The sequence below is a fragment of the Eubalaena glacialis genome, chromosome 9 (assembly GCF_028564815.1).
Source record: "Eubalaena glacialis isolate mEubGla1 chromosome 9, mEubGla1.1.hap2.+ XY, whole genome shotgun sequence".
In the NCBI taxonomy this organism is placed as follows: Eukaryota; Metazoa; Chordata; class Mammalia; order Artiodactyla; family Balaenidae; genus Eubalaena; species Eubalaena glacialis.
In genome coordinates this window covers 14,402,033-14,428,139 of record NC_083724.1, presented here as the reverse complement: position 1 = coordinate 14,428,139, position 26,107 = coordinate 14,402,033, and the positions used below count along the sequence as shown (strand labels likewise).

General features: G+C 37.8%; 1 protein-coding gene across 2 annotated transcripts; it reads right to left on the bottom strand.

Moving 5' to 3' along the window:
* Positions 1-863: 863 nt before the first annotated feature.
* RAB14 (RAB14, member RAS oncogene family) lies at positions 864-25,996 on the bottom strand. Of its 2 annotated transcripts, none has more exons than XM_061200003.1 (8): positions 25,731-25,996; positions 16,824-16,882; positions 15,668-15,721; positions 13,987-14,164; positions 8,650-8,716; positions 5,147-5,234; positions 4,763-4,793; positions 864-3,766 (listed from the first exon to the last, which is right to left on the bottom strand). In XM_061200003.1, the coding sequence occupies exons 2-8, from the start codon at positions 16,873-16,875 to the stop codon at positions 3,589-3,591; spliced, it is 648 nt and encodes a 215-aa protein (XP_061055986.1). In that variant the 5' UTR covers positions 16,876-16,882; positions 25,731-25,996; the 3' UTR covers positions 864-3,588. The 2 variants fall into 2 exon arrangements, with proteins under 2 accessions (XP_061055986.1, XP_061055987.1); XM_061200004.1 differs by having other exon boundaries at positions 8,650-8,713.
* Between the last annotated feature and the right edge of the window lie 111 nt (positions 25,997-26,107).

Genomic DNA, 26,107 nt, shown 5'->3' with positions numbered 1-26,107 from the left:
GTGTTCAGACTGTTTGTTTTAAAATATCCCCAAGGACTCTTCTAGGCCCCTATACAGCTTTTGAACTGTAACAGGTATTATATACCATGTTACTATACACAGTATAGCACAGTGAGTAATCTCTCACCACCTACTGAGGTTTATATTCCTAAAAAGCTGTTTGGCTAGAGCTGGACCATTAAGATATAGAGATATGGGATAGGGACTTCGCTGGTGGTCCAGTGGTTAAGACTCCACGCTTCCACTGCAGGGGGTCGCACAGGTTCGATCCCTGGTGGGGGAACTAAGATCCCTCATGCCACGTGGCACGGCCAAAAGAAAAAAAAAGATACGGTATAAATACGATTAAAGACAATGAAAATGGCATAAAATTTATTAACATACATTAAGTTCTAGAAAACATCTACTTCCAAAATAAAACTGATTTGGTAGTCATATTCTTTGTTTCATTTTCACAAGTCTTCGCAAAATGCTTAAAATCCTGGCATATCCACAATTACTGAAATCCTTCAAGGATGCAGTTTCCTGGTCTGTCCATGTGCTGAATGAGGGTAAAATATTTTCTTCCTAAACTGCCACATGAACCCTCTCTATATTCCCACATGAACAGGAATCATTTGGTCTTCTGTGAAGGGGAGTGAATTGAGCCACACATTTTTAAGAAAAGAGAACACTTAAAACATGTGTGGGCAAAAAAGTTCCCAAAACTAGTCTTCTGGAATTAGAGGTGAGGTAATTAATGTGTAAAGCCAAACAAACACCCAGTTCCAAGACATCTTTCCAAAGAAACTTTACTACCTCTAACTAGTAGTATGAAAACACCACCAACGCCCCCCCCCCGCCAAAAAAAAAAAAAATCAAAGTTACTGCATCAAACACTTTATTGTCCATGAAAAATACTTGAACATCATACTGGAATGTCTAACGCATAGAGTACTGAGCACCAATTACTAATCAGGAGGGCCTCATAGGTGCAAGGGCAACGAGTAACCCAGAAAAGCAGGTGACCACACAAGTAGTAAGCTCTCCATGGATTAAAAATTAAAAGAATTTCACATTCTCTCCAAAGTGTACTTGCCCAGTGTCTGGCACACAGATATTACAATATGACAATCTGCTTCTCTATTTTTGAGCACCCAAGTTTATTATAGGGGATTACACATGCAAATAACAGAATTTGGCCCCAAGTACAGTCAAGGGAGAACACTATCAGCCACCAAATGTGCTGATCTCACACTGAAAAAGGTTGAAAAGCACAGCAAGTGTGATCTGAACACAAGGATAAGACTGTAGCTCAATTACTGGGTGATGTGGATTTATACGCTACTTATGCAGACTTCTCTTTTTAAACAAAAAAGGACAATTCTGCAATAAAAACTGGCAACTTATGCCAAATAACTGTTTGCCTGAAGAAAATATGAAATCCTGTTATAATTCAGAAAATAATGCAAACAATTTTAATCTAGATACAGGTACTTTATTTACAAATATTTAGATTAATAGCATTTTGTTACATCAAATGAAGAGTACAGCAGTCTGAATAACTCCTGTCACAAAAACAATTAAGACCCACTGTAACTAACTTTGGGAAATCAGGGTATTGCACCTAAACAAGCCGCAGTCTTTAGTTTGTGATTGCTACCTTATATCCCAATGGGTGGTTTGTTTGTTTTGTTTTTGTAAATATATACACACACCAGCAGGTCATGGTCCCTGGGCAAGTCCCTTGTGATGCAACAGTGTAAGCAAAATGGATCACTGTTAAGCCTTTAACAGAATACACTGATCTACTCCAGGTATCTTGTTTTTTAAAAAGTTAAACAAAGACAGAAAGGTGAGTCCACAAATTAACCAAATCCTATTTTCTGCACATTCCAGTTTTGGCTTTTATTTAACACTGACTATACAATACTCTGGTACTACCACATGTTTACAACCCAGAAAGCTGTATTTTTTACGTTAGTGTCTGTAAATAGGGATTTAAAATGTGTATTTTAAACACAACAGTTGAGCTGAGAGTGCGTTGTATATAATATACTGAGGTTTACCTATCCTACTTCAAATAACTTCTCAATTCCCACCCTGAACCATAAACTCAATTAGAAATCAATCAACAGAAGAACTTGGTAAAACATAAGTTTGTTTTCTAAAGAAATAAAATATTGTTTCCCTTGCAATACAGTATTCTGTCAGTGGCCAAACCACCTAGTGCAAAGTAATAACTTACTTTGTATCAGCACAAATATTGGAACACCGTTAGAAACACTTTCCCCTTTACAAGACAATTTATGCCGACATGACATAAAATAGCCCCTCATACTAAGAACACAAGGGATATCTTAGATTATTTCACTGTAGTGTTAAAAATGCACAATTTAAAATCCCTTAACAGCAGACCTGCAGTTCTGGCTGTCTGGTTCAGAATCTCACCATTCCAAGAAGATACAGGTATAAAAGCTTAAAATGTGCAATAATAAACCCAGCCTTTTTTCTTTTTCTATACAGTAAGGCAAGAAATGCAGCCTGTAATGCAAAACGTTTACAAAAAGAGAAAAGCAGGTTAGCACATTATTGATTGCACAAGAACAGTTAAGAAAATCAGCAGGTAAGCCACAGTGCAAAGATGGAACAGACTCTACTAGTGTTAATCCTCTCACGCCAGGAGCTCCTTCCAGCATAATGTCCCCAAACACTGCCAGCACCAAAAGGTGGAGCCAGTATATCCTGTGAACTGCAGTTGTGTCTATTTCCTTATGTGAAATGGAAGGGAGTAACATAGTCACATATAGGTCATACTGTACAAACTGGTATTTTATACTGTTCCAAAGCCAGTAATCAATTTATTTTCTTCATTAAAATAATATACACAGAATGTATTGTTAGTTCGGTTCCTTCAAATTTTATACATATTTACTTTCTGCTAAAGAGAAAAAGATAAAATGGTGTAAAAAAAAAAAAAAAAAAAAAGGATAAAGCTATTAATTAAGCACAAGAGAAAAGATAAATGGATATTTTCCCTGTGCAAGGCTAAGACAGAAGCAAACCGCCTCAAGAAAAATGCCACCCACACAACAGGGAATTTATCCGACAAAAACAAAAGGCTTTAAAGGACCCCTTCTCTATTATCAGAAGTCATTTCACAGCAATAAACTTATGGGTTATAACAGACATACCTGAACAGTTAAAAATGGGAAGAAAGGCTTAAGATATCATCAAATTAAACCGTACAATGAGACAAAGTCTTGCCAAAAAGAGGGAGGGGTAAAACTCAAGTCCAGCATCAGTGCTCAGTTTAAATCATGTACTGGTGACATACCTATCATGAGGACAATCAAGGGGGGAAAAAAGTCTAGATTTACCATGCAGAAGAGATTTATTACTCTACTTGCCTTTGATAACCTGATTACATCTAGGTGTTTAGCAGTTTAGTATTGTGTTAAACTGTTTTTACAACCGAGTTGTTTTCTCTTTTTTCTTTTTTAATTAAACCCAGTAGGATGTACAGAAGACAATGAGGCAGTAAGTAAAAAGTACTGCTTCCAACAGACAGAGGTGAAAGGTCAAATGAGAGCCACGGCAAAGAGGTCACTAGCAGCCACAGCCTTCTCTCTGGGGTTGGGGTTCACTGGTTAGCCGGCCTCCCTGTGGGGCTGAAGGTTTGTGTTGTACACCAGACTCAGCAGCATTCAGATCCAAGCTTCCATCCTGAATGTTCTGATAGATTTTCTTGGCAGCCTCAAGGAAAGCATCTTCTACGTTCTCTCCCCTAAGAGGCAATCGACAACTTTATTGGCGAGCCACAGCTTTCTACGACAGATAAGACATTATACACTGACCTTTTGCTAACCTTTAGTCAACTGGCATGATGTCTTCAACTCAGCCACTATCATCTAATAAGGGACTACCAGAAGACTGAGCTAAGAGAACAACATGGGAAAATATTTTCTGTGGAAAGCATATAAACAACACTAACAGCTCTTTCTACAAACCCTATTTGAAACTATGTGCTCTAATCATTAAAATGCTAAATATTGACATATAACAATAATTAAGACAGGCCATTATAGAGGGTATTCCAAACAGAAATGAAGTTATCTCCAAACATATGCAGAACAGTATTCCAGGATTTGTATGGTCTGATTAGCCAGGCATGAACTGTACTGTTCTTATCATGCTTAGCCATGTTCACACTTGAGTTCATCTCCCTTAGGAATAACAGTACAGATGAGGCTAAACAAAAAGGGGCTAGCTTCTCACCACTGCAAGGAATGTTTGGCTTAATAAATGAAGAACTATGACAGCAGTCCTGGGGTTCAATAATGAACATGGAATAACAATTAGAAAATGTTAATTATGCTTCTGATTATTCTTAGACATTGAATATTTCCTTAAGTCATGCTTTTTACTATAAGAAGAAGCATTAAATCAACAGGTTGACCAACCTTGAGTCCAAGATGCCAAATTCAACCTTGGTTGTAAAAGTCAAACACTTCTGAAATGTTAACACAATTTCATTTATTAACCTGGCTTACCAACGGGTATAAGCAAGGTATAATATTTTAGGGAAAGTAACAAAAAACATTATTTTGAAATGTGAAACAGGAAGCAAAGGGATGTTTGCTGACTGTTTTCCCTGCCATAAGCATTACATTTATATATTATACATTACATGTATATACATTATACATTTTTTTATATATGGTTCTACTTTGAGAAATTTGAATGTAATTAAAAATGATCTACTAATTTTAGCCATACTTACGTTTTTGCACTTGCTTCAAGGAACAATAAGCCTAAAAATAAAATTCAGACTATGAAGGATATTTCAAATTAACTTTCACAAGGACACTCTCTTCAGTAACATCTGAATAAAAGTTTCCCAGCAGCTTTCAGTACTCCTTCTATAGTATTTTATGAAAGACTATATGAGTTTTTTTGAGATGGAGGGAATCTTTACATTTGTCATTAAATAACTCTACTGCCCTCAAATAGAAACACATTTTGTTATTTCCTCATTCTTAGATTTGAGCAGTTTGCATTTTTAAAAAACTGTCAAATAATCTGCATTGTCAAAATCCCACCTATCCCTAGAAATTCTCCCATGTGTGACCCAAAAAAGCCATTAAAAGTCTTAAAAGAAACCCACCATTTTCTTCAGCAAACTGTTTGGCTTCTTCATATGTAACATCTCTCTGTGCCTCCAAATCTGCTTTATTTCCTATGAGAATTATTACCTAGTTTATGACCAAAAGAAAGACATCTTAAAACAAAAGAAACCATTTAAATCAAACATGAAAATTCTGAAATCTAAAAATCTTGAAGAAAAAACAAGTGGGTCTAAAAAGGAAACGAAATACTAGCAATTATCCATCACACAGAACTACAGAATCATGAAGGTATCAGTATGAAGGGGGATGTCAGCAATTACCTAGGCCAGGGGTTGACAAACTTTCTGTGAAGGGCAAAAGTATATATTTCAGGTTTGTGGTCGCTTTGCATATACTTCTTTGACTTTTTTTTTTTTTTTAAAACAACCCTCTGAACAAGTAAAAACCAGTCTCAGCTCTCAAGCCATTTAAAAACAAAACAGTCGTGTTTTGTTTTTGTGTGCCTGAAATATATCTGGTCTAGGCCAAAGATTATGATTTATCTGAGTAAGACTACTAAGGGTCCATGGACAAGCTCCAGGGTATCTGTGAATATACTGAAATCAAGCACAAAATGCTGTAAACAAGGACATTCCCTGGAAGAGAAGGTTTGTGGCTTTCATCAGATATTCAAAAGTTCCTGGGACCCTCAAAAAACTTTAAAACTACTAGTTCAACTTCTCAGGCTACAAGTAAGGAAATTAATACTCAAGTAAGGACTTGTCAAAGGTCACTCAGTGAGTCAGTGGTAGGCGGACATTAGAAGTCAGGTAGAAAACCCAAACTGTGACCATCAAATACTGTCCTCCCCTACACTATCCCTAGGCTGGACTAAGTTTGTAGCAACTGATAACAAATGACTGTGTATCCATGATAGGGGGCAATGGGGGTTGGAGGACATATATGCAGTGGGTTCAAATTCAAGGCAAAATATTATACATCTATATCCACTCTGGAGTCATTTATACAAGTGAAGTTAGGCTGAAGTTAAAGGCTGCTCTGAAAAGCTCTAAGAAAAACATGTGCAGCCTTGGGAAACAGGGCTTTGGCCTTTACTGGAATGAGCCGGGGGATAAACTGTCTCTACCTATGTATTTTTTGACACCAACTGGCAACTCCCTCCACCCCCGCTTTTCCCCTTCAGAACAGATGTGGTAATCCAGATACAGATACTTTAGAAATGGACGGTTTCAACTAAAAGGGATTTCCACCATTAACTTTTTTTCATGTGAAATTTCAGGCCCTGGCTGTCCTACTTTCAGAAAATGGTGTCCATGAACTATAACCATTCTGACCCGAATGTAAACCTTCAGCAAGTGAGCCTCCTTCAATCAGTGTGGACAAGTGCCCACTGAGGAGAGAACAGTCCACTAGCCTTCTAAAGAATAAGGCAATAACACTTAAAAAAGGAAATCAGTTTTTTAAAAAAAATCAAAGTTGGTCAAGTCACAATGGCTTAGTAGTACAGGGCCATTACAACACAGGTGCTCTAAGCAAGAAATGTTTGCTTAATGGAAACACTGCCTGCTCTCCATTCCTTAAGAATTTCCAAAATGCTTCCCATCATCGTGAAAGGGGAGGCATAAAGTGGCACGCTAACAAGACAGAGGTACAAAATATACCACCAACAAAATGAGAAAGTATTTAACTTCCACACAGAAGTCAAAGGCAACGTTACAGAAAATGTAACATTTGCACTGGACCTTAAGAGATTTTCTTTTCTCTAAAGATCCGGTGAGATTTTAAGAGGCATAAATGAGGCAGGAAGGACACGGCTAATTTTTTTATTACACTCCTCTAAGGACCCTGTACAATAAGTTGTTTCCTCGCTGACTTTAATATTTTACCAATACCTGAACATAACTATAGAACCACAAAAGCTTACAGAAGAGTAGAGGGGTCGTATATACCCTTCACCAAGCTTCCCCAATAGTAACATCTTACATACTTACTGACACTCTCAAAACGAGGAAAACTGACATTGGTACAATCTAGAGTCCTTACTCAGATTTCACCAGTTTTACAGGTTCTGGAGTGTGTATAGTTCTATGCAATTTTATTGCAGGTATAGATTTGTGTCATCACCATCAGGATACAGAACTGTTCCACCACTTCAAAGAAACTGCTTTGTGCTGCCCTCTTTATAGTCAACTCACACTAACACCTTTCACGCCCATCGCTAACCCGACAACCACAAATCCGTTCTCCATCTCAAAAATTTTGTCTTTTTGAGAATGTTTTATATAAATGGAATCATACAGTATGTCATCTTTTGAGACTGACTTTTTTTCATTCAGCACAATGCCCGAGATCTATCTAATGTGCTGCATTTATCTACAGTTCATTCCTTTGTATGGCTGGGGAGTATTCCATAGTATGGACGTACCAGATTGTTTCACCATTTACCTGTTGATGGCCATCTAGGTTGTTTCCAGTTTTTGGTTATTGCAAATAAAGCTGCTGATGAACATTCATCTATAGATTTGTATGTATACCTACAGAGGGTTTAATGTGATAATGGAAAGTTCCAGACACAGTCCCTGGCATAACAGGCAAACCATGTTAACTGACTATCAATATAATTAAATTGCTGTTCCCTGATGAAAGCCAATCTTACCACTGATTACATATTTACTAAACCAGGCCACTGCCAGGTGCTGGGGTACAAAGCTAAGTGAGACACAGGCCTTACTCTCAAAAAGCTCAGAGTCAGTCACAGATCTGTGCTTTTCCTCACTTGTTTCTGGAATACCCTCAACAGAATCTACTGAAACCTTTTTACCCCTCAAGTCCCAGCTCAAACAACACCTCCTCTGTAAAGCTGGTTTCTCCAGATGGCACTGCTCATACTGGGTCCTCACCACCGCCACCAAGCACTACACCAATAACTCTATTTCTAACCCATATTCCACTCTGCTTTTCAGTATAGTTATCTGTATACCCACAGGTAATCTCCCTGCTAGACTATAACCTTTTATGGGCTAAGGACCCACATTCATTTTTGTATATTGCAGAGTCTAGCATGGTGGCTATGAAAATCTCAATAAATAAATACCTTCTCAGACTGGCTAATTTTTTAATGCGTGCAGAACTCTTTTTATTTTTAATTGAAATTTCATTGAGACTTACATGCAATTGTAAGAAATACAGAGATTCCCTAGTACATTTTGCCTAGTTTCCTCTAATGGTAACATTTTATGAAACTAATGCAGATTAAAGTGATAGTTTAAGATTTCAGAGTCTCCACTTGACATGAGATCACCACCCCACTCATAACTCTTTTTTTTTTTTAACCACAAACATGAACAAAAACCAAGTATAAGACACAAAACCTGGCATAATCCATATTTGAAAAAAACGTTTTTACTTCAATTAATTTCAGAATAAAGATTCTCTCATTCTTAGTACCCAAATACAAAAAAAGCCCACTTAGCAAATGGCCTTCCTTTCTGGGTCAACTTAGATCTTAAGTTTTCTGTATAATAGATGTCATTTAACTTACAGTATTTGGATTGGTGAGATTCCTTGCATCTGTCAACCAGCTGCTTAAGTGATTATATGTACTTCTTCTGCAAAAATTAAAGTTTACATTTGTGACTGCCACAAACAGATGCCATTTCAACAGAAAAAAAGAAACTTCAACAAATACTTTAAATATACACTTTAATCAACAGATCCTAAAGAAGTATTTTTGATTTGACTAGATTGTTACACTAAAGTACAACTGTGGAATGCAAACATATACTTTTCAAAAATCTAGGAAAACCTATTATTTTTAAATAAATAACTCGATAGCCAGCAACTCTGCTAATTACTTACATGTCAGGAGTAAATTTTTTACATTTAGAAGAACATCCATAAACAGACCAATAAACAAGCAAGGAACAACTTAAAAAAACTGATGGAAAACAATTCTAAACTCAGAGTTTTAAAAATTGGCTTTAAAAAGACATTCAAGGGCTTCCCTGGTGGCGCAGTGGTTGAGAATCTGCCTGCCAATGCAGGGGACACGGGTTCGAGCCCTGGTCTGGGAAGATCCCACATGCCGCGGAGCAACTGGGTCCGTGAGCCACAACTACTGAGCCTGCGCGTCTGGAGCCTGTTCTCCGCAACAACAGAGGCCGCGATAGTGAGAGGCCCGCGCACCGCGATGAAGAGTGGCCCCCGCTTGCCGCAACTAGAGAAAGCCCTCGCACAGAAACAAAGACCCAACACAGCAAAAATAAATAAATAAATACATTTATTAAAAAAAAAAAAAAAAGACATTTAATACATTTGACTGGAAACTGAAGTCCCCAGGTATATCAGACAGTGAGTTTATCCTAACTCTGTACTCTTATTTACCAGCAGCTAAATCATCTGGGGATTCAGACTGCCTTATTTCTCCATTTTCTCTAATCCAAGAGTTTAAAAACTCATAGGCTCCTTTGCACTAGCCAAGTAGGATCTAAGATAACAAACAAATCCAAATAATTTACAATAATATACAGAGTATATACTATTACTATTAATTAGACTTTACCAAAAAGGTCAAAATTTTAAAAAATTTTGTAGGTTAAAAATATTTCTGACTTCTACAGACTCACAGAACATTAATCTATCTTACTCATTTATCAGGTGAGGAAACAGAAGCCCATAAAGATTTTAATGATTTCAGAGCCGGATGTAGAACCCTGTACACTGTGTCCTTGAAGTGTTTCGAGTTCAGCCTTGTGAATATATTCCATGATCTCCAGCTGCCAGTGCTCATATAAACCTGATATTCCAAACATTTAATCCTTTCCCAGTGAGAACTGAAAAGAATTCCTTACTCAGACTCTTTTTCTGTGCTATATTACATTATACACAAATCACCACCTAAATGTCAAAAAAAAGTCACATAAAAACTTTTTTCCCAATGCTTCAAAATTTTCTAAGCAAACAATGGTCAAATATAATTCTTAAAAAGCACAAGCCTTGGGACTTCCCTGGTGGCACAGTGGTTTTAAGAATCTGCCTGCCAATGCAGGGGACACAGGTTTGAGCCCTGGTCCGGGAAGATCCCACATGCCACAGAGCAACTAAGCCCATGGGCCACAACTACTGAGCTTGCACTCTAGAGCCTGCGAGCCACAACTAATGAAGCCCGCATGCCACAACTACTGAGCCCATGTGCCACAACTACTGAAGCCCACACACCTAGAGCCTGTGCTCCACAACAAGAGAAGCCACCGCAATGAGAAGCCTGCGGGCCGCAACTAAGAGTAGCCCCTGCTCGCCGCAACTAGAGAAAGCCCGCGTGCAGCAACGAACACCCAATGCAGCCAAAAATAAATAAATTAATTTTTTAAAAAAAAGCACAAGCCTTATCACTCTTTAATACTTGTAGTATTAGCATACCTTGCTTTTACCCAACACATCTATCTTGCTTTGTGCACAAAACTTTATACAACACAAGTCCAAAAATATTTATACTGATTTAGAACAATTTTAAAATGTCAAAGCTGGCAGCAAGAGTGAATTACAAACTGCCAACACTTTGGTAAACAGAAAAATCTACACATCCTTTGTAAGTAGTAAAAAGATCACATAAACTGAATTATTTACATGCACCATAGCCTCTGCTAATGCTTTTGCTAACTGTCTCATTACTAATTTAAAATTCACCAACATACTTTCAAATCTATAGATATACTATCTCTCTATATATTGACCCAAATATGCATTAACTGGTGTTACTACTGCTAAAAAAAAAAAAAAAAGGTGCTAAAAGATCCCTAAATTTGGTGTGATGTTAGATATATCAAACAATTGATATAGCCAAACAACCATGATAAACTATGATGTCAATTTAGGCAAGTACCCTGTGACAATCAAGAGTTAATGCTAATGGACTTGCCTGGTGGCACAGTGGTTAAGGATCTGCCTGCCAGTGCAGGGGACACGGGTTCGAGCCCTGGTCTGGGAAGATCCCACATGCCGCGGAGCAACTAAGCCTGTGTACCACAACTACTGAGCCTGTGCTCTAGAGCCCGTGAGCCACAACTACTGAGCCTATGTGTTGCAACTACTGAAGCCCAAGCGCCTAGAGCCCATGCTCTGCAACAAGAGAAGCCACCGCAATGAGACGCCCGCGCGCTGCAATGAAGAGTAGCCCCCGCTCGCCGCAACTAGAGAAAGCCCACGTGCAGCAACGAATACCCAACGCAGCCAAAAATAAATAGATTTTTAAAAAAGTGTTAATGCTAAGAATAAAAAGTATTACTAAAGCAGACTTTTAAGTTTGCAAAATGTCAATGATTAATAATAGAAAAAAAAAAGGGAAAAAAATCAGTGTCATGGCTGCCACATCAATGTTACTATGAAGTATCACTTTACCAAGAAAAAGTACCTGTCTAAAACCTGAAGTACTGTTTTTTTTCAGTAACAGTTTTATTGGGATATAACAAACATACCACAAAGCTCATTCTGTTAAAGTATACAATGTAGTGGTTTTTAATATATTCACAAATTTGTGGCATGATCATCACTCTAATTCTAGAACATTTCATCACCCCTAAAAAGAAACTCTGTACCCACTAGCACTCCTCATCCCCTGGCAATCTACTTTCTGTCTTTATGAATTGGCCTATTCCAGATATTTCATATAAATGGAATCATACAACATGTGACTGTATGTATCTGGCTTCTTTCACTTAGTAAAATGTTTTCTAGGTTCATCCACTTTATCGTATGTATCAATGTTTCCTTCCTTTTAATGGCTGAATTATATTCCACTATATGGATATACCACATTTGTTTATCCATTTGTCAGATGACGGGCATTTGGGCTGTTTCCAGCAAAGTACTTTTGATGACTTGAATAGACACAAATTTTCGCAAAAGTAGTTACTATGCTTAAAAGGTATGTTTAAAAGCAAAATATATACACGTATCAAATGATCTTAAACTTATACAATCTTCTACGTTGACTGTATCTCAATAGGCTGGAATTAAAAAAAAACACATAGAAAAAGCAAAACAAACTAAAACACTATAGATAGATACACTTAAGCACACATCACCATATTTAAATTTTATTAATAATGAACGCAGGGTTTCCCTAGTGGCACAGTGGTTAAGAATCCTCCTGCCAACACAGGGGACACAGGTTCGAGCCCTGGTCCAGGAAGATCCCCTGTGCACCACAACTACTGAAGCCCATGCGCCTAGAGCCCATGCTCTGCAAAAAGAGAAGCCACCACGAAGAGAAGCCTGCACACCGCAATGAAGAGTAGCCCCCGCTCGCCACAACTAGAGAAAGCCCACGTGCAGCAACGAAGACCCAACACAGCCAAAAATAAATAAATAAAATAAATTTTTAAAAATAATAATAACGAATGCAGTTTTCAATTATGCAAAGTCTTCAGGAATGCATCCCTCATAAAAGGATTTCTGTACAGATGGCCAGGTTCTTTAACAGTCTTCCCACAAAACTATTTACCAATTGTCTGGCTCTAGTGAAGAGCATTAAGGCTCTTTCGCTCTGTTTTGCCCTGAGACCACCCAATTCTAGAATTTAGTAAAACTTCAAGCACTATAATTATAATCATCCACTATTTTTATTCTAAGGCAGCATTTTCCAAAGGGTGTTCCTCAATAAAATAACCTTACAAAACACCAAATTAAACAAACTTAAAGAGTTCCTTTACACTACAGAACTTCTCAAGGTCCTATAATAGGCTAATGTGCATTGTGACTCTTCAAGAGGAAACAGTGTAAAGCATTTCCCAAAAGGAAATAACTTGAAAGTCTATCACTTGGTCCCACTCACCAATTCCTACCGCCCCAAAAAGTGAGACAAGAGTCACACTGATTTAGACTGGCACTTTGCATTAACATGAAAGGTGATCCAGTTCATTTTCTAGCTTACAGTAGATAAACAGCACAGAGTTTAATGAAGTGGCACAGTATTCCAAAGTCAAACATTTAGGATCCAGTTTTGTTAGTCTGTATCAATTGCTTTCAGTTTCCAGAAACAGAGTTGAAATAAATTTAATCTTGCTACATGAAGTATCATGAGCTACTTCAATCCATTTTAGGACAAAAAAGAATTTAAGTAAATAAACAATAAAATACTTCAGATGCAAGTAGGCGAACGTTTTATAATCTACCATGGTGGGTTAGCAAAACTACTTAATTCCTTCCTTGACCTTATTTTGAAAAGGTGTGGGGACTTCCCTGGTGGCACAGTGGTTAAGAATCCGCCTGCCAATGCAGGGAACACGGATTCGATCTCTGGTCCGGGAAGACCCACATGCCGCAGAGCAACTAAGCCCGTGCGCCACAACTACTGAAGCCCGCACGCCTAGAGCCCGTGCTCCGCAAGAAGAGAAGCCTCTGCAATGAGAAGCCCGCGCACCGCAACGAAGAGTAGCCCCCACTCACCGCAACTAGAGAAAGCCCGTGCGCAGCAACGAAGACCCAATGCAGCCAAAAATAAATAACTAGAGGCTGAACAGAGTAACTCCTCAAGATCTGCTTGCTTTCTACTGAAGTGAAAATATTTGGTGTAAAATATTATTTCACCTCAAATAATTCAACTGATACTGCTTTTCAGAATAGTATTCTTTCACTCGCTCCACCGGCATCTCCTAAAGTTTTCCTTCAGTCATACCCACTTTCAGAAAGGGAAATCAACATGTTGTATCAAGTCTTACACACAGCAATTCAGAGAAAAATCCATAAAACCCAAATAAGCTCATTTACAGACACGCAATTACAAACTATAAAATGCCTAAATCAATAAAAAAAGAAACCACACTGCCTAAAATAGATTCCTTTTTTCAAGTATGAAGGTTGAAAATTATTAATCTCTTACCTAGTGATATCATACACCATAAGTGCTCCCGCAGCTCCTCTGTAGTAGCTTCGTGTGACAGCCCTAAACCTCTCCTGTCCTGCTGTATCCCAAATCTGCAGTTTGATTTTTTGGCCACTAACTTCAATTATTCTTGTACCAAATTCAACGCCAATTGTATGAGGACAGTCAGCCATAACTGTTAGGGAGGAAAAGAAATATAACATTCCAACTTGCAGAAAGCTTCAAATTAAGACCAGTGGGAAAATAATCCACTAGTAAATCAAATGACTTATTAATGCTTGTAGGCTATAAACAGACTAAAGATTGCACTAAAAAAAAAAAAATTAGCCAAAACCCAGAAGTAAGGAGTCACAGAGATGTGACTGGAACAAGGGTCAGCAAACTTCTGTAAAGAACCAAATAATAGGACTTCCCTGGAAGTCCACCGGTTAAGACTCCGTGCTTCCACTGCAGGGGGTGAGGGTTCGATCCCTGGTCGGAGAAGATCCTACATGCCAGGGAAGATCCCGTATGCTGCACTGTGCGGCCAAAAAAAAAAGAACCAAATAATAAATATTTTAAGTTCTGTAGGCCAAAATATCTCTGTCACAAGGACTGCATTCTGCTGAAGCACAAGAGCAGCCATAGACAATACGTAAAATGGGCATGGTTGCATTCCAATAAAACTTTATTTCTAAAAACAGCCAGTGACTGGATTTGGCCCACAGGTTACTGTTTGCTGACCTTTGGACTAAAAGAATCTGCTAATGAAAAATAAAGATTTTAATAAACTCTTCATAATACCAACGTTATACTATTTAGCCTTCTGACAATTCTTACATATAACAAATCAATCAATGGTTTTAGGACTCTAGTTTTTGGTCAAACAAATATATATCTTGTAAAATGTTATCAATATCTCAAAGAAAGTCACCATGTTTAATATATAGTTTATAATTATATATTGTCAAGTTATATATGTCTAATCCAACAGAACAATTTTATTAGTCCTTTCCTTATAATTAGGCCACTAAAAACCTAAACCCACTATTATTCTCTTCTACAGTACACACAGACTGCTGGACACTTCATAAAATGTTACATTAAGCCAAAAAATGCCACAGCAATGATTTCAACTACTGGAAACAATTTCAACTATATTTACCCTATCGGTTACATAAAATAAAATGCCCCCTTCCCCTACCACCCAAGATAGAGTAGTACACTTTGAATCTTAATCAACCAGTCATGAATGTAGAAAGAATTCCATCTTAAATATTTCCAATCTATTATTATTTAGTTATTAGCAAATGATATATGAGCAATTCCCCCAATAAGATAATTTCTATAATGGAAAGTCAGAGAACAAGAAAAAGATTACTTAAATTCGACACTATAATATTTTTTTATTTTTTATAGTATACATTTTTAAAATTTAAGTTTATATCATCAAAAAAATTTAAACAAGTCAATCAAGTTATTTATGGCATAAAAAGTCAACACTCTATACATACAGGTATATTTCATTTTGTCTGCACCTATTAAAAAAAAAAAAAAGTCACTTCCTAAAGACAAAAGTGCATATATAGGGAAAGGTTATATTTAATTGCATAGAGTACACTGAAAATGACACTTTTTAAAAGGTAGGAAAGTGACAATAAAGAATTTACTAATGTTTTATCTTATATATTGAACTTACACTTTTTTTCTGTAAACTGATGAAGCAAGCAAGATTTTCCTACTCCCATGTCCCCTGTTTAAAAAAAAAGTTTCAAGTGGTAATTATAATTTTATACTCTTCAATGATTGCTATACCCCTTTTACCATATCACATCACAAACTTCTGGGGCACTTAAAAAAGTTTTATTTCCATAATTTATAATGAGTTCAAAAGATCCTAAAGGTCAGTTTTCACTGTGATATATAAACTGACTATTCCCAACCTTCACCAGTGACAGAATTTGGTTATGAATTATGTTAATAAATAGACACCAGCTGGCAAAAGCTTTTTAACAGAGAAACTGTTGTAATAGTACTTTTTACTTTGAACTATTTCAACTTTTTTTAATTGTTTTTTTCCCTTAACCCACGCAAAAAAGCCAGAAACTCCTAGGAGTGACCAAAAGCGCAGCATAAAACAAGTAGAAATAATAAGTTTTGGAAGCTTGATTCACTACATCCCATCTTATCTCATATTTCTTGTAGAATTCCACAAAAGAATGTACATCACATGAAAATCATAACAGAAGAGATATCATCTCTAACTGTACTAACAGCAATTTAACCTTTGATGAAGGAAGCATTACAATATAGTCACATAAGCTCAACATTAAACCAAACTGTTCTAATATGAATTAACAGAAAAATATGTATACTTTCAACTGTGCTCTTACAACTGTATCTGGATAAACAGCACTGTCTTAATTTGAGCTAAATCTCAAAACTTATTAAGAGAAAAACCACCATTATATTTTATGTATCTTACACAATTATTCTGAACCTTTATCAACTGTTGGAATCCAGGGGGCTCTGAGAGCTTTCATGATATTTCTGGAATGTATCAGCACTCCTACGAAATAAATCTCATTCCCAGTATTAACAAACTTTCAGGTAGCCCTCAAGAAAAACCAACATCACTTCAAAGGTACCCAGCTTTGTACTACAGAAGTACCCAGGGTCACAAAGCAAAAGGTACATCATTGGTGCAAAAATAAACCTTATCAAAGGAGCTTTAATTTTGCAGTGAGAAAGAAAATCCTTCACTTGTTCTGGAGTACTATATTAAGTATTAGCATATAAATATTTTGCATTTTAACCTTCTTTGGAGAACAAGAGTATAAGTTAAATAAACTTACCAATAATAATATATTTAAAGATGTAAGAGTAGTTGTATGGTGCAGTTGCCATTGTGGCACTAAAAACAAAGAAAACTGTGTTACTTCAGAAAAAAAGTATATACAAGTCACCTAAGCTGTGTATCCTTTAAAGATATATAAAATAAAGCACAGTGATTATAAACAAAATGTTGGTTACAATATCAGAGCGAAACTGCATTTCCCAAAATGATCAAATGCACAAATTCATGAACACTGCTTTAACATTCTCATGTATTATCCCCAGAAATATAAGAACATATATAAAAACAATTCCAATATTTCACTTTAGGAAATACCCAATAAGAAATGCTACTCTGAGAAATTTCAAACAAGAAAATCTTTATAAATTTAAGTTAAATAGTATCATCATTATAAATATATAAATATAAATAGTCCTCCTCCCCTATTAAGGTCCCCATCCCTGTTAACTGATCAAGTGAATACTGATGACCTATTTGTTTGGAACTCTTTGATTTTACAGTAGAATGTTATAAAAAGTAACCACCAACTTATAAACACAAAATAACCTTTTTACTCTACCTGAAATTATCAATTAGCACAGCATCCAAAGAAAGAGTAATATTATTTCTAAACCAAATAAATGTCAGAATTAGAACCACATGAAACTGTTGTTCTTATAGATTTAAAAAAAAAGTCAATTATTGACAATTTCACATAGCTCAACCTAATACAGGATTTGAAGATTAACAATATACCAAATGCCTGCTATATATTATTCTAGGAGCTAAGAGAAATAATGGAATATTGTGGTTGTAAAATTTGAAAGTTTATTTATTAGAAGATATTCTTAAAGATCACAGCCCATTTCTTACCATCAGAGAAGACTTACCCTAAAGAATTCTAATTTCTCTTCTACGTTTAGTAACTTAAAAAAACCTCTCCAATTTATCCAAATAAATGCCTTGAATGTGTCAGACACTGTGCTAGGTGCTAGAGAAATAAGAGGTGAATTCTAATACTGGTAATAACTTACAATAAATTTTATTCCCCAATAAAACTGAAAGAAAAAAATTTATTCTCAAAGCAGTTTTCAGGGAATTCCCTGGTGGTCCAGTGGTTAGGACTGCACGCTTTCACTGCCAAGGGTAGGGATTCGATCCCTGGTTGGGGAACTAAGATCCCACAAGCCACACGGTGTAGCCAAAAAGCAATTTTCAGCTTAAGATAAAAATTCTTTATAAATATGAAGGTTTAACCCTATTTTTAAAAAAATTTATTTCCAGTATTTTTTTAATCTGGATTTTTCTGTTTTGGCCAACTGTCGCATACACAAGCCAGACATTTAATATGATTGGGGAAACTCATTTACTGAAATTAACACCTTACTGTATGTCATATTTCAAATAAAATTTCTAAGTAACTAATAAAATTTAACCTGTAGAAAAAGTACATATTTAGAATAAGTGAATTATTGTTACCAGGGAAGAGGAAGTTGTCAATTACAGTAAATTATTAGATAACCATTTCACACAATATAGTCTTCCCACTGAGCTGTATGAACTACATTCAACGAAAGTGGGACATGATGTAACACATTTATAATCAGTCACATCACAGAAAACTCCCTTAACCAGTTCTTTCAGGAAAGAGTTTCTAGTTAAAGTAACTCTGATTCTGAACATCATACTAATTTGATTCTCTTTTTCCAGAAACAAGAATGATCTTGGTCCTGAGGCTCAAACTGGTCTGTATTTATTTACTACATTCTCTGAACCAGATCCTAAAGATAAGGAAAAAAATAATCTCTCACAATAAAAATGATATTTAAAGGTTATTAATTTCTTCTTGGGCTGCATTTCTCTCAGGGTCTTCTCATCTAATTCATTTTTAACTCCTCTTTTAACTTCTTTTTTCCCCATTCAAACTTGGGGGAAGGTAATTAGTCACCTTTAAATTACTGTTACTCTCAAGCTCTCCCTCTTCTGATTTTCCTATTTCTTTTCTCTCTTCTAACTGAACGTTGTAGCTGTACATACTTTGCTTCCCTTCATTTTATTATGTTAAAACTATGGCCTCTAACAATCCCAGTTTCTACTTGAAATGCTCTAAAGGCTAATCATGAAATAATAAACCAATTCTAGTTGTACTAATTTGTGTACTTGCTAATTATCACACAAGCATTAATTAATTAAATATCTACTGAGATGACTAATTTTGAATTTTTTTAAAGTTTCCAAGCATTAATTAGTATAAACTATTTCCAAATAGAAGAGAATGATCCCTATTTCAGACTCAATACCCGCACCCTGTCTCCACCTCACTACACAACTTTCTGGTCAAGTTTCTTAAAAATTACAATAAAAACCCTAAAAGCAGAGTTAAAGGAGAACTACTCAAACGTACTAATTTCAGTAGATAGGAAAGCAAAAATATCTAGCACTGTAGCCACTAACACAACAAGTCCTCTTTTTATTATTCTAAGGTAAGATACTAGTTAGGTTTAAATAGACTCCCGTAGTTTATTGATAGCGTTCACTCAAAACTACGTATTTGCAGCAGAACCATGTTCAAGTGGCACCTTTTAACTATTAACTATGCTTAATACTGCTTTAACTAAGGATTTCTCAACCTAATTTCTTGAACATGAAACATACCAATGTTAAGGTTAAGGTTTTAACTAGCTTTGGAAGGGAGAAAAAAGTTTTTCCCCTATTACTTAAGTGTGCTTCTGCTTTACTTACTTTGAGAACTCAAAAAGTGAAAAAAAAAAATGTGGAACTGGGAGAGCAAGAAATGTTGGTCTAGTTCAAACACTCTGAAAACATGAGTCCACTCAACACTATAATATCCACTAATTTTAAAATCTTGGTAACATCCCGTAATTTGTGCACAGCAGATGTGTGACTGGTGTGATTAAAATGCACCTTCTTCCATGTTTTACAAAAATCATTTGAATAAAATTCACATATAAATAAGATCTCCTTTAACACCTTTTCCTTAAAGACAAGAAGCAGACAACAAGTCACTAAATATGTGATGAACAATTTGTAAACTAATAACAAACACAATTGTTATAGTTACCATTTATCGGGCACTTAACATATGCCAGGCAATGTGCTGAATACTTTACATGCTATTTCATTTAATCCTCACTACTACCTTTATATAAAACGGTGACTATTATCCTCATTTCACAGGTAAGACTCAACAGGTAAGTAATATGCTCACGTCACAGAGCTAAGTGGTCAAGTCTATACTGAACCTACAACTGTTCTGACTACAGAGAACCCTCTCTTAATCACTATATTATTTGGCCTCCTCCACATTTGAGATGCACCATAAAACCCTACAGCGGTACTTTGGGACACAAATCTTTCTCAGTTCACTCACTTGGTTCTAACTTAATATTCTGAATAAGCGTTATTAAATAACTACATTCAGAGGATGCACTATGATCAGGATTTGTAGATATGGATAAATGATAATACTAGTAACAACGATTCATATTATATCTACTTACAAAAAAGTTTCTGAAGGGAACTAACATTTGTTGAGAGTAAACCATGTGAGGATGTGCACTACTTTCCCTATATTGTCTTGTATAATTCTTACTCAAGTCTTACAACTCTGCAGAATCATTACCATTATGTCCGCGTAAAAACTGAAGGAATTGAGGTTTGGGGAAATTCACTGATCTGGTTGGTCTACAAAGTTAGCAAATAGCAGAGTTGGAACCTGAACCCAAACCTGACTCCAAAGAACATGATTTTCTCTATCTAAAGTAGCTCATTAAAAACATACATATGTAGGTTGATAAAATAAAAGCAAAAAATCAAAATCAGAGAAAGATGGAGATTAATTAATACTCAAAGTTAAGGTAATAGTTTTACTATCAGTCCATGTAAAATTTAGTCCTAAACTTCCTGGTTGTCAAGAAGAATGTTTACTAAATGCATATTAAACACTAATAATCGTTCTGTAGCCCCATTTAAATATTAACTTTGCCTAATGATGCTGTAACAAAGGATTTCTCAACCTCATCTTGTGAACATGAAACATATACCACTGTTAAGGTGAGAAATATATTTAAAATGGGGTATACTATTGAATGAAACTCTGCAGCGTGCTTTTTTTCACTTAACAATATCATGGATCTATTTCCAGGCCAATACATATAGATCTAAATAGTTACTAAATGCACATTAAACACTAATCATTATTGGGCCAAAATAGTATCACATAGTCTCCATATACTGAATCAGACACCTTTCCAAATAAAACTATACATATAAATGGCTAGTTTTGAAATGTGCAGATACAGATGTGAAGGTAGGCACTTTCATATACTCTGCTTGTGGGAATCTGAAGTGCCACAATATTTTGGGGAAGTAATCAGTATATTTTAATATCTTAAAAACAACCCAAATCACCCTTTGGCCAAGAAACCCACTTAGAAGTAGTCTACAGGGCTTCCCTGCTGGTGCAGTGGTTAAGAATCTGCCTGCCAATGCAAGGGAAACGGGTTCGAGCCCTGGCCCGGGAAGAGCCCACATTCCGCGGAGCAACTAAGCCCGTGGGCCACAACTACTGAGCCTGAGCTCTAGAGCCTGCAGGCCACAGCTACTGAGCCTACATGCCACAACTACTGAAACTTGCTCGCCTAGAGTCCGTGCTCCACAACAAGAGAAGCCACGACAATGAGAAGCCTGCGCACTGCAACAAAGAGTAGCCCCCGCTCACCGCAACTAGAGAAAGCCCGCGCACAGCAACGAAGACCCAACACAGCCAAAAATAAAAATAAATATATTTTAAAAAAAGTAGTAGTCTACAGAAACAAAAGCATCAGTCCATAATTTACAAATGCAAGTGCATTTAATGCAGCATTTTCACAGCAAAAAACTGGAAACAATCTACACGCTCGTCAACAGGGAAATGACTAAAGTTCATCTGTACTATGAAATAATATAAATCTAGTTTAAAAACCATTTAGATATAAGTATTAACCTGGAAATATATCCATGATTTTAAGTGAAAAAGAGCATGCTGCAGAGTTTTATGAGATAGCATATTCCATTTTTAAACACATACACACTCAATCCTATATGCATATACTATGGAAGGATACACACCAAGTTGTGAAAAATTAATACACAGGTTGAGAGAGAAAAAAGGGGAAAATTATTAATTTTCTTTATATATCCCTGTGAGGACACTATAAGCATGTACTATATTCGTTAGTAATATTCTAAAATATTAAAAGTAGAGAAAAAAGGACAAATATTTTTTAAGCATTTTTATATATAATTCTAATACAAAACAAGAACAAACAAACAAAAAATCCCAGTCATAATACTTCCAACATTACTTCCACATTTACCAATAATATGGGGAACATATGAAGTGACTCGTGATTAGACTCAAAAAACAAACATAAGGAGAATCCCTGGCAGTCTAGTGGTTAGGACTCTGTGTTTTCACAGCCGAGGGCCCAGGTTCAATCCCTAGTTGGGGTACTAAGATCCCACAAGCCCCGGGGCGCAGACAAAAAAAAAAAAAAAACCAAACACACAAACAAAAAACACCCCAATAATGGAGGGTATTTTTTCATTTTCTTATGGTTTGACTCCTTGCTGTGTTAACTTATGCACTTGTCTGACTAATCCTTTCACAACTGTTACACAGCTATTTTATGCCACTCTTTAGAACATAAGATGTTACTGTGTAATTTTTACGTAACTGATTCAAGACAACACAGGAAAAAAGCAACCCCCTAAATAAAAATATTCCAGGTGATTTAAATTCTTATCCTTGTTAAAGTGGTTTTTTTTTTAACATGAAAAACAGTTAAAAACACCTGAGCCAGGATAAACTGTGTTTGTGATTCCAATATAAAAATATTTTTAAATTATCTACTAAGCACAAAGCCTTATGCTAAGCTTTGACAATACAGTAATTATATATATATATGGTTCCCCCCCTTCACGGAACTCAAGAAGAGAAGCATTTTGGTGTGCTTACAAGCCCACTAAAGTGGAATGCTACTTAATTTGTCACTTAAGTGGACACAAAACTTTGGGAGTTAATCTACTAATCTAATCAAAATGTATGCTCAATTTCCTTTCCTCAACACTAATGCAACCTCTGAAAATAACCCGCTCATTTCTGAGACGCACTCTAAAAATCACCTCACTTTTGACAAGATATTTAAAGTCACACTTTTATATGAATTAATAATGCGATAAGAAAAAAATGGATTTCTCTATGTATCACGAGAAAGACAAAATTTTCCACCTAATTATGACAGCATGCTGTGAATAGGAAATAAAGTACTTTACTATTGTACCTCTGTCCACAGAAGGAAAGTACTTAGGAGGAAAACAAAACAAAACTAAAACCCTGCACTTACTGTTAGAGTTAAAAGGATTAGCAATAAGTGAAAAATTTACTGATGAAATGATGTCTGAGATTTCCTTCAAAATAATTTGGTAGATGGAAAAGAATCTAAAAAAGAGTGGATATATGTATATGTATAAATGATTCACTTCGCTGTACAGAGGAAACTAACACAACACTGTAAATCAACTATACCCCAATAAAAATCAACACAACAACAACAAAAAATAATCTGGTGGACAGGTACAGGTGTATATAGATGAAAGGAGACTGATCACTGATGACACTGGCTGTACGAAGGCTCAATATACTACTCTACTTCGTATATGTTTAAAATCGTCTAGAAAAAATAGTTTCTTAAAATAACAGTATCTTTGATACCTCTATATGTGCACTGCTGACTCCCGGCATGCCCAGCATTTTTAATCACATAAAAATGTTTCAAGCTTTTTAAAAAAAATGAAACATCTCTCAATAGCCCTAGTTTTAAAATATCTTGTCTTAACCCAAAGTTTCCTGTAATTGTACAATATCTTACTGAGATTATGCAAAGATATTTAACACTGATAATAATCAGTTGTAAAAACACTCCACATTCTGTTGCATAGTTGAAGTATGCAACAACTATAAAGTGTAACCTGAAATATAAAAAACAAAATCTTTTTAAAATGTAGCTTTAATTCCAAGGAATTTTTTAGGTTATTAATATCTAAAGATTTTACTTCTTTACAATAACTGCCATTTACTGAGTGCCTATTATATGCCAGCTACTTTATAAGCAATCTCTAATTCTAAAAACTAACTCATTTTACAGATAAGGAAACCAGCTCAGAGAGGAGATATACCCATGGTCATATACTACCAAAAGGAAAGCTAAGATTAAGGCCCAGGTCTAACTCTACAGCTCTCTAAAGCCATACTCCTCTCAATCAACAAATATTAAACACCACTACACGCCTGGCACTGTTAGAGACAACGGGGCACTTACCATATTCCAAGCAATGTGCTAAGGGTTTTAAACCCCATTTAATCTTCACAACAACTCTAAATTGTAGGTACAGTTATCCCGTGAAAAGATAAGGACACTTAGTCTGAGAAGTTAAGTAACTTGTTTAAGGTCACTTAACTAGGAAGTGGCAGTACTGGCGTGGGAACCCTCCCAAGTCCTAAACACTACATGTCTCAAAGGCATGACCAAGTAAATGGGTGTAGGCAGAAATGTGAAGAAACGCTTGGGGAAGTCTTGGGAGGTGGGCGAGTGGGAGCTGGGTTATTGCAAGGTCAAATTTGTCCTCGAAAACCACCCCTAAATAAAAGGCAGTTGTGACAGTAATGGAACCGAGCGGTAATCTTTGCAAGAGTCCAAATCTGGACTCTGACACTTGCTGTGGGACCACCAGGAAAGCACTTGCTCTCTGTGAACCCCAGCTTCTCCTTCAAATATGAAATGGAAATCTTGCCATCTCTCCCCTGGGGTGGTGAGAATGAGGACTGGCAGTGTAGTGGCCGACACGACAGACTCTGGGTTCTAAAGGAGTAATCAGCTGTTACCCAAATGCAAACATAGGAAAAAAGGAATTAAGCTGTAGCTACGTTTTAAATGGTCCTGTCTGTAACACTGTCCTAACCTGAGTTTGCCTGTACCATCATTAACCAGCCACATCACACCTTCAAGCCTCAGTTTCCTCACTTGGGAGATGGAGACACTCTACTTACCCCCCAGGGCCACGTGAAGCAAGATAAAGCTGTGGGAAGACACCTAAATCCGTGTCTGGCACACGGTAAAGTGCAAACCACCGAAACACGCTTCTTCCGCCTTCTTTTCTTAAATTCTCGAAAGGCCAAAACTTTTTGTCTTCGTTATTTCTAGATGCTACCTAGCATCGGGGTCTTAGAGAATGTCACAGACCTTACAGGGCTTCACCCAAACCAGAACCTCGCCGGCAAGGACGCCCAGACCCCTGCCCAGCCCGAGTCCAGGAGAGCCTATCCACATCGACAAGGACGCCGGAGACGATCCAAGAGGCCGGCGGGGCTGCGGGCTGCTGCCTTTTGTGCTCGGGGCCGCACGCGGCCTATGGGCCGGGGAACGCCACGTCCGTGGCTCGTGAGCTGCAGAGCGGCGCGGCCCGCGTGGACAAACCCGGCGGGGGAGGTCGGCGGCCGCCGAGAACGGCGGCAAGAAGACGGGGCCCGCGGGAGGTGCGAGTCGGCCCAGGCCGGCTGAGGAGGCGGGGAAGGCGAGGCCGAACACACCCTTGCCCACGCCGCGCCACGGAGCCCTCGACTGGGCGGGGAGGACCGGAGCTTCGGCGGGCGCCGCGTGAGGACACCCTCGCCCCCGCACGGACTCCTGTCAGACCCCGCGCCGCGGAGCCCACCGCCGACCCCGGGCTCGCTGCGGCCTGACACGGCCCGCCCTGCGACGCCCCTCGCCCGCGCCCCGGGCCCGCCGTCGTCCCCACCCCCGGCCCGGGGAGAGCCCGGCGAGGAAGCCCCGGCCCCCCGGACACTGCGGAAGGCCTGGGTTACCTGGGGGGTTGCTGGTGGCTGGGCAGCTTTCCGGGAGTGAGGGGGGGCGTCAGGACGAGGAAGAGGAGGGCGGGCGCAGCAGGAGAGGGGCGGGGGCGGTCGGCCGAGGCGCCGGCAAGCAGCGGGCAGGCCGAGAAGCTGCAGACGCGTTGGCGGCAGTGGCGGTGGCAGCGGCGACGCTCCTGCGGCTCCCTCAGGGTCTTCCTCGGGCACGTCCAAGATGGCGGCGCTCCCTGCACAGGGTTTCCTGTCACCCTCGCAATGGGCCGGACCACAAAAGAAGGGGGAGGAGGATGCGCACGCAGCTGGAGGAGCCCGGAAGAGTGTGGCCGTGGCCCGGCCTGCTGGCCACGCCCCTTCCTCAGTCCTCCCCTCTG

Bases quoted from the DNA above. Each gene is read 5' to 3' on its own strand.
- RAB14 (XM_061200003.1), bottom strand. From the start codon at position 16,875: ATGGCAACTGCACCATACAACTACTCTTACATCTTTAAATATATTATT. The intron at 15,722-16,823 runs GTAAGTTTATTT...TTTTTTAAACAG, and splicing joins CTTTAAATATATTATTATTG to GGGACATGGGAGTAGGAAAA. The intron at 3,767-4,762 runs GTAAGTATGGCT...ATTGCCTCTTAG, and splicing joins CTTGAAGCAAGTGCAAAAAC to GGGAGAGAACGTAGAAGATG.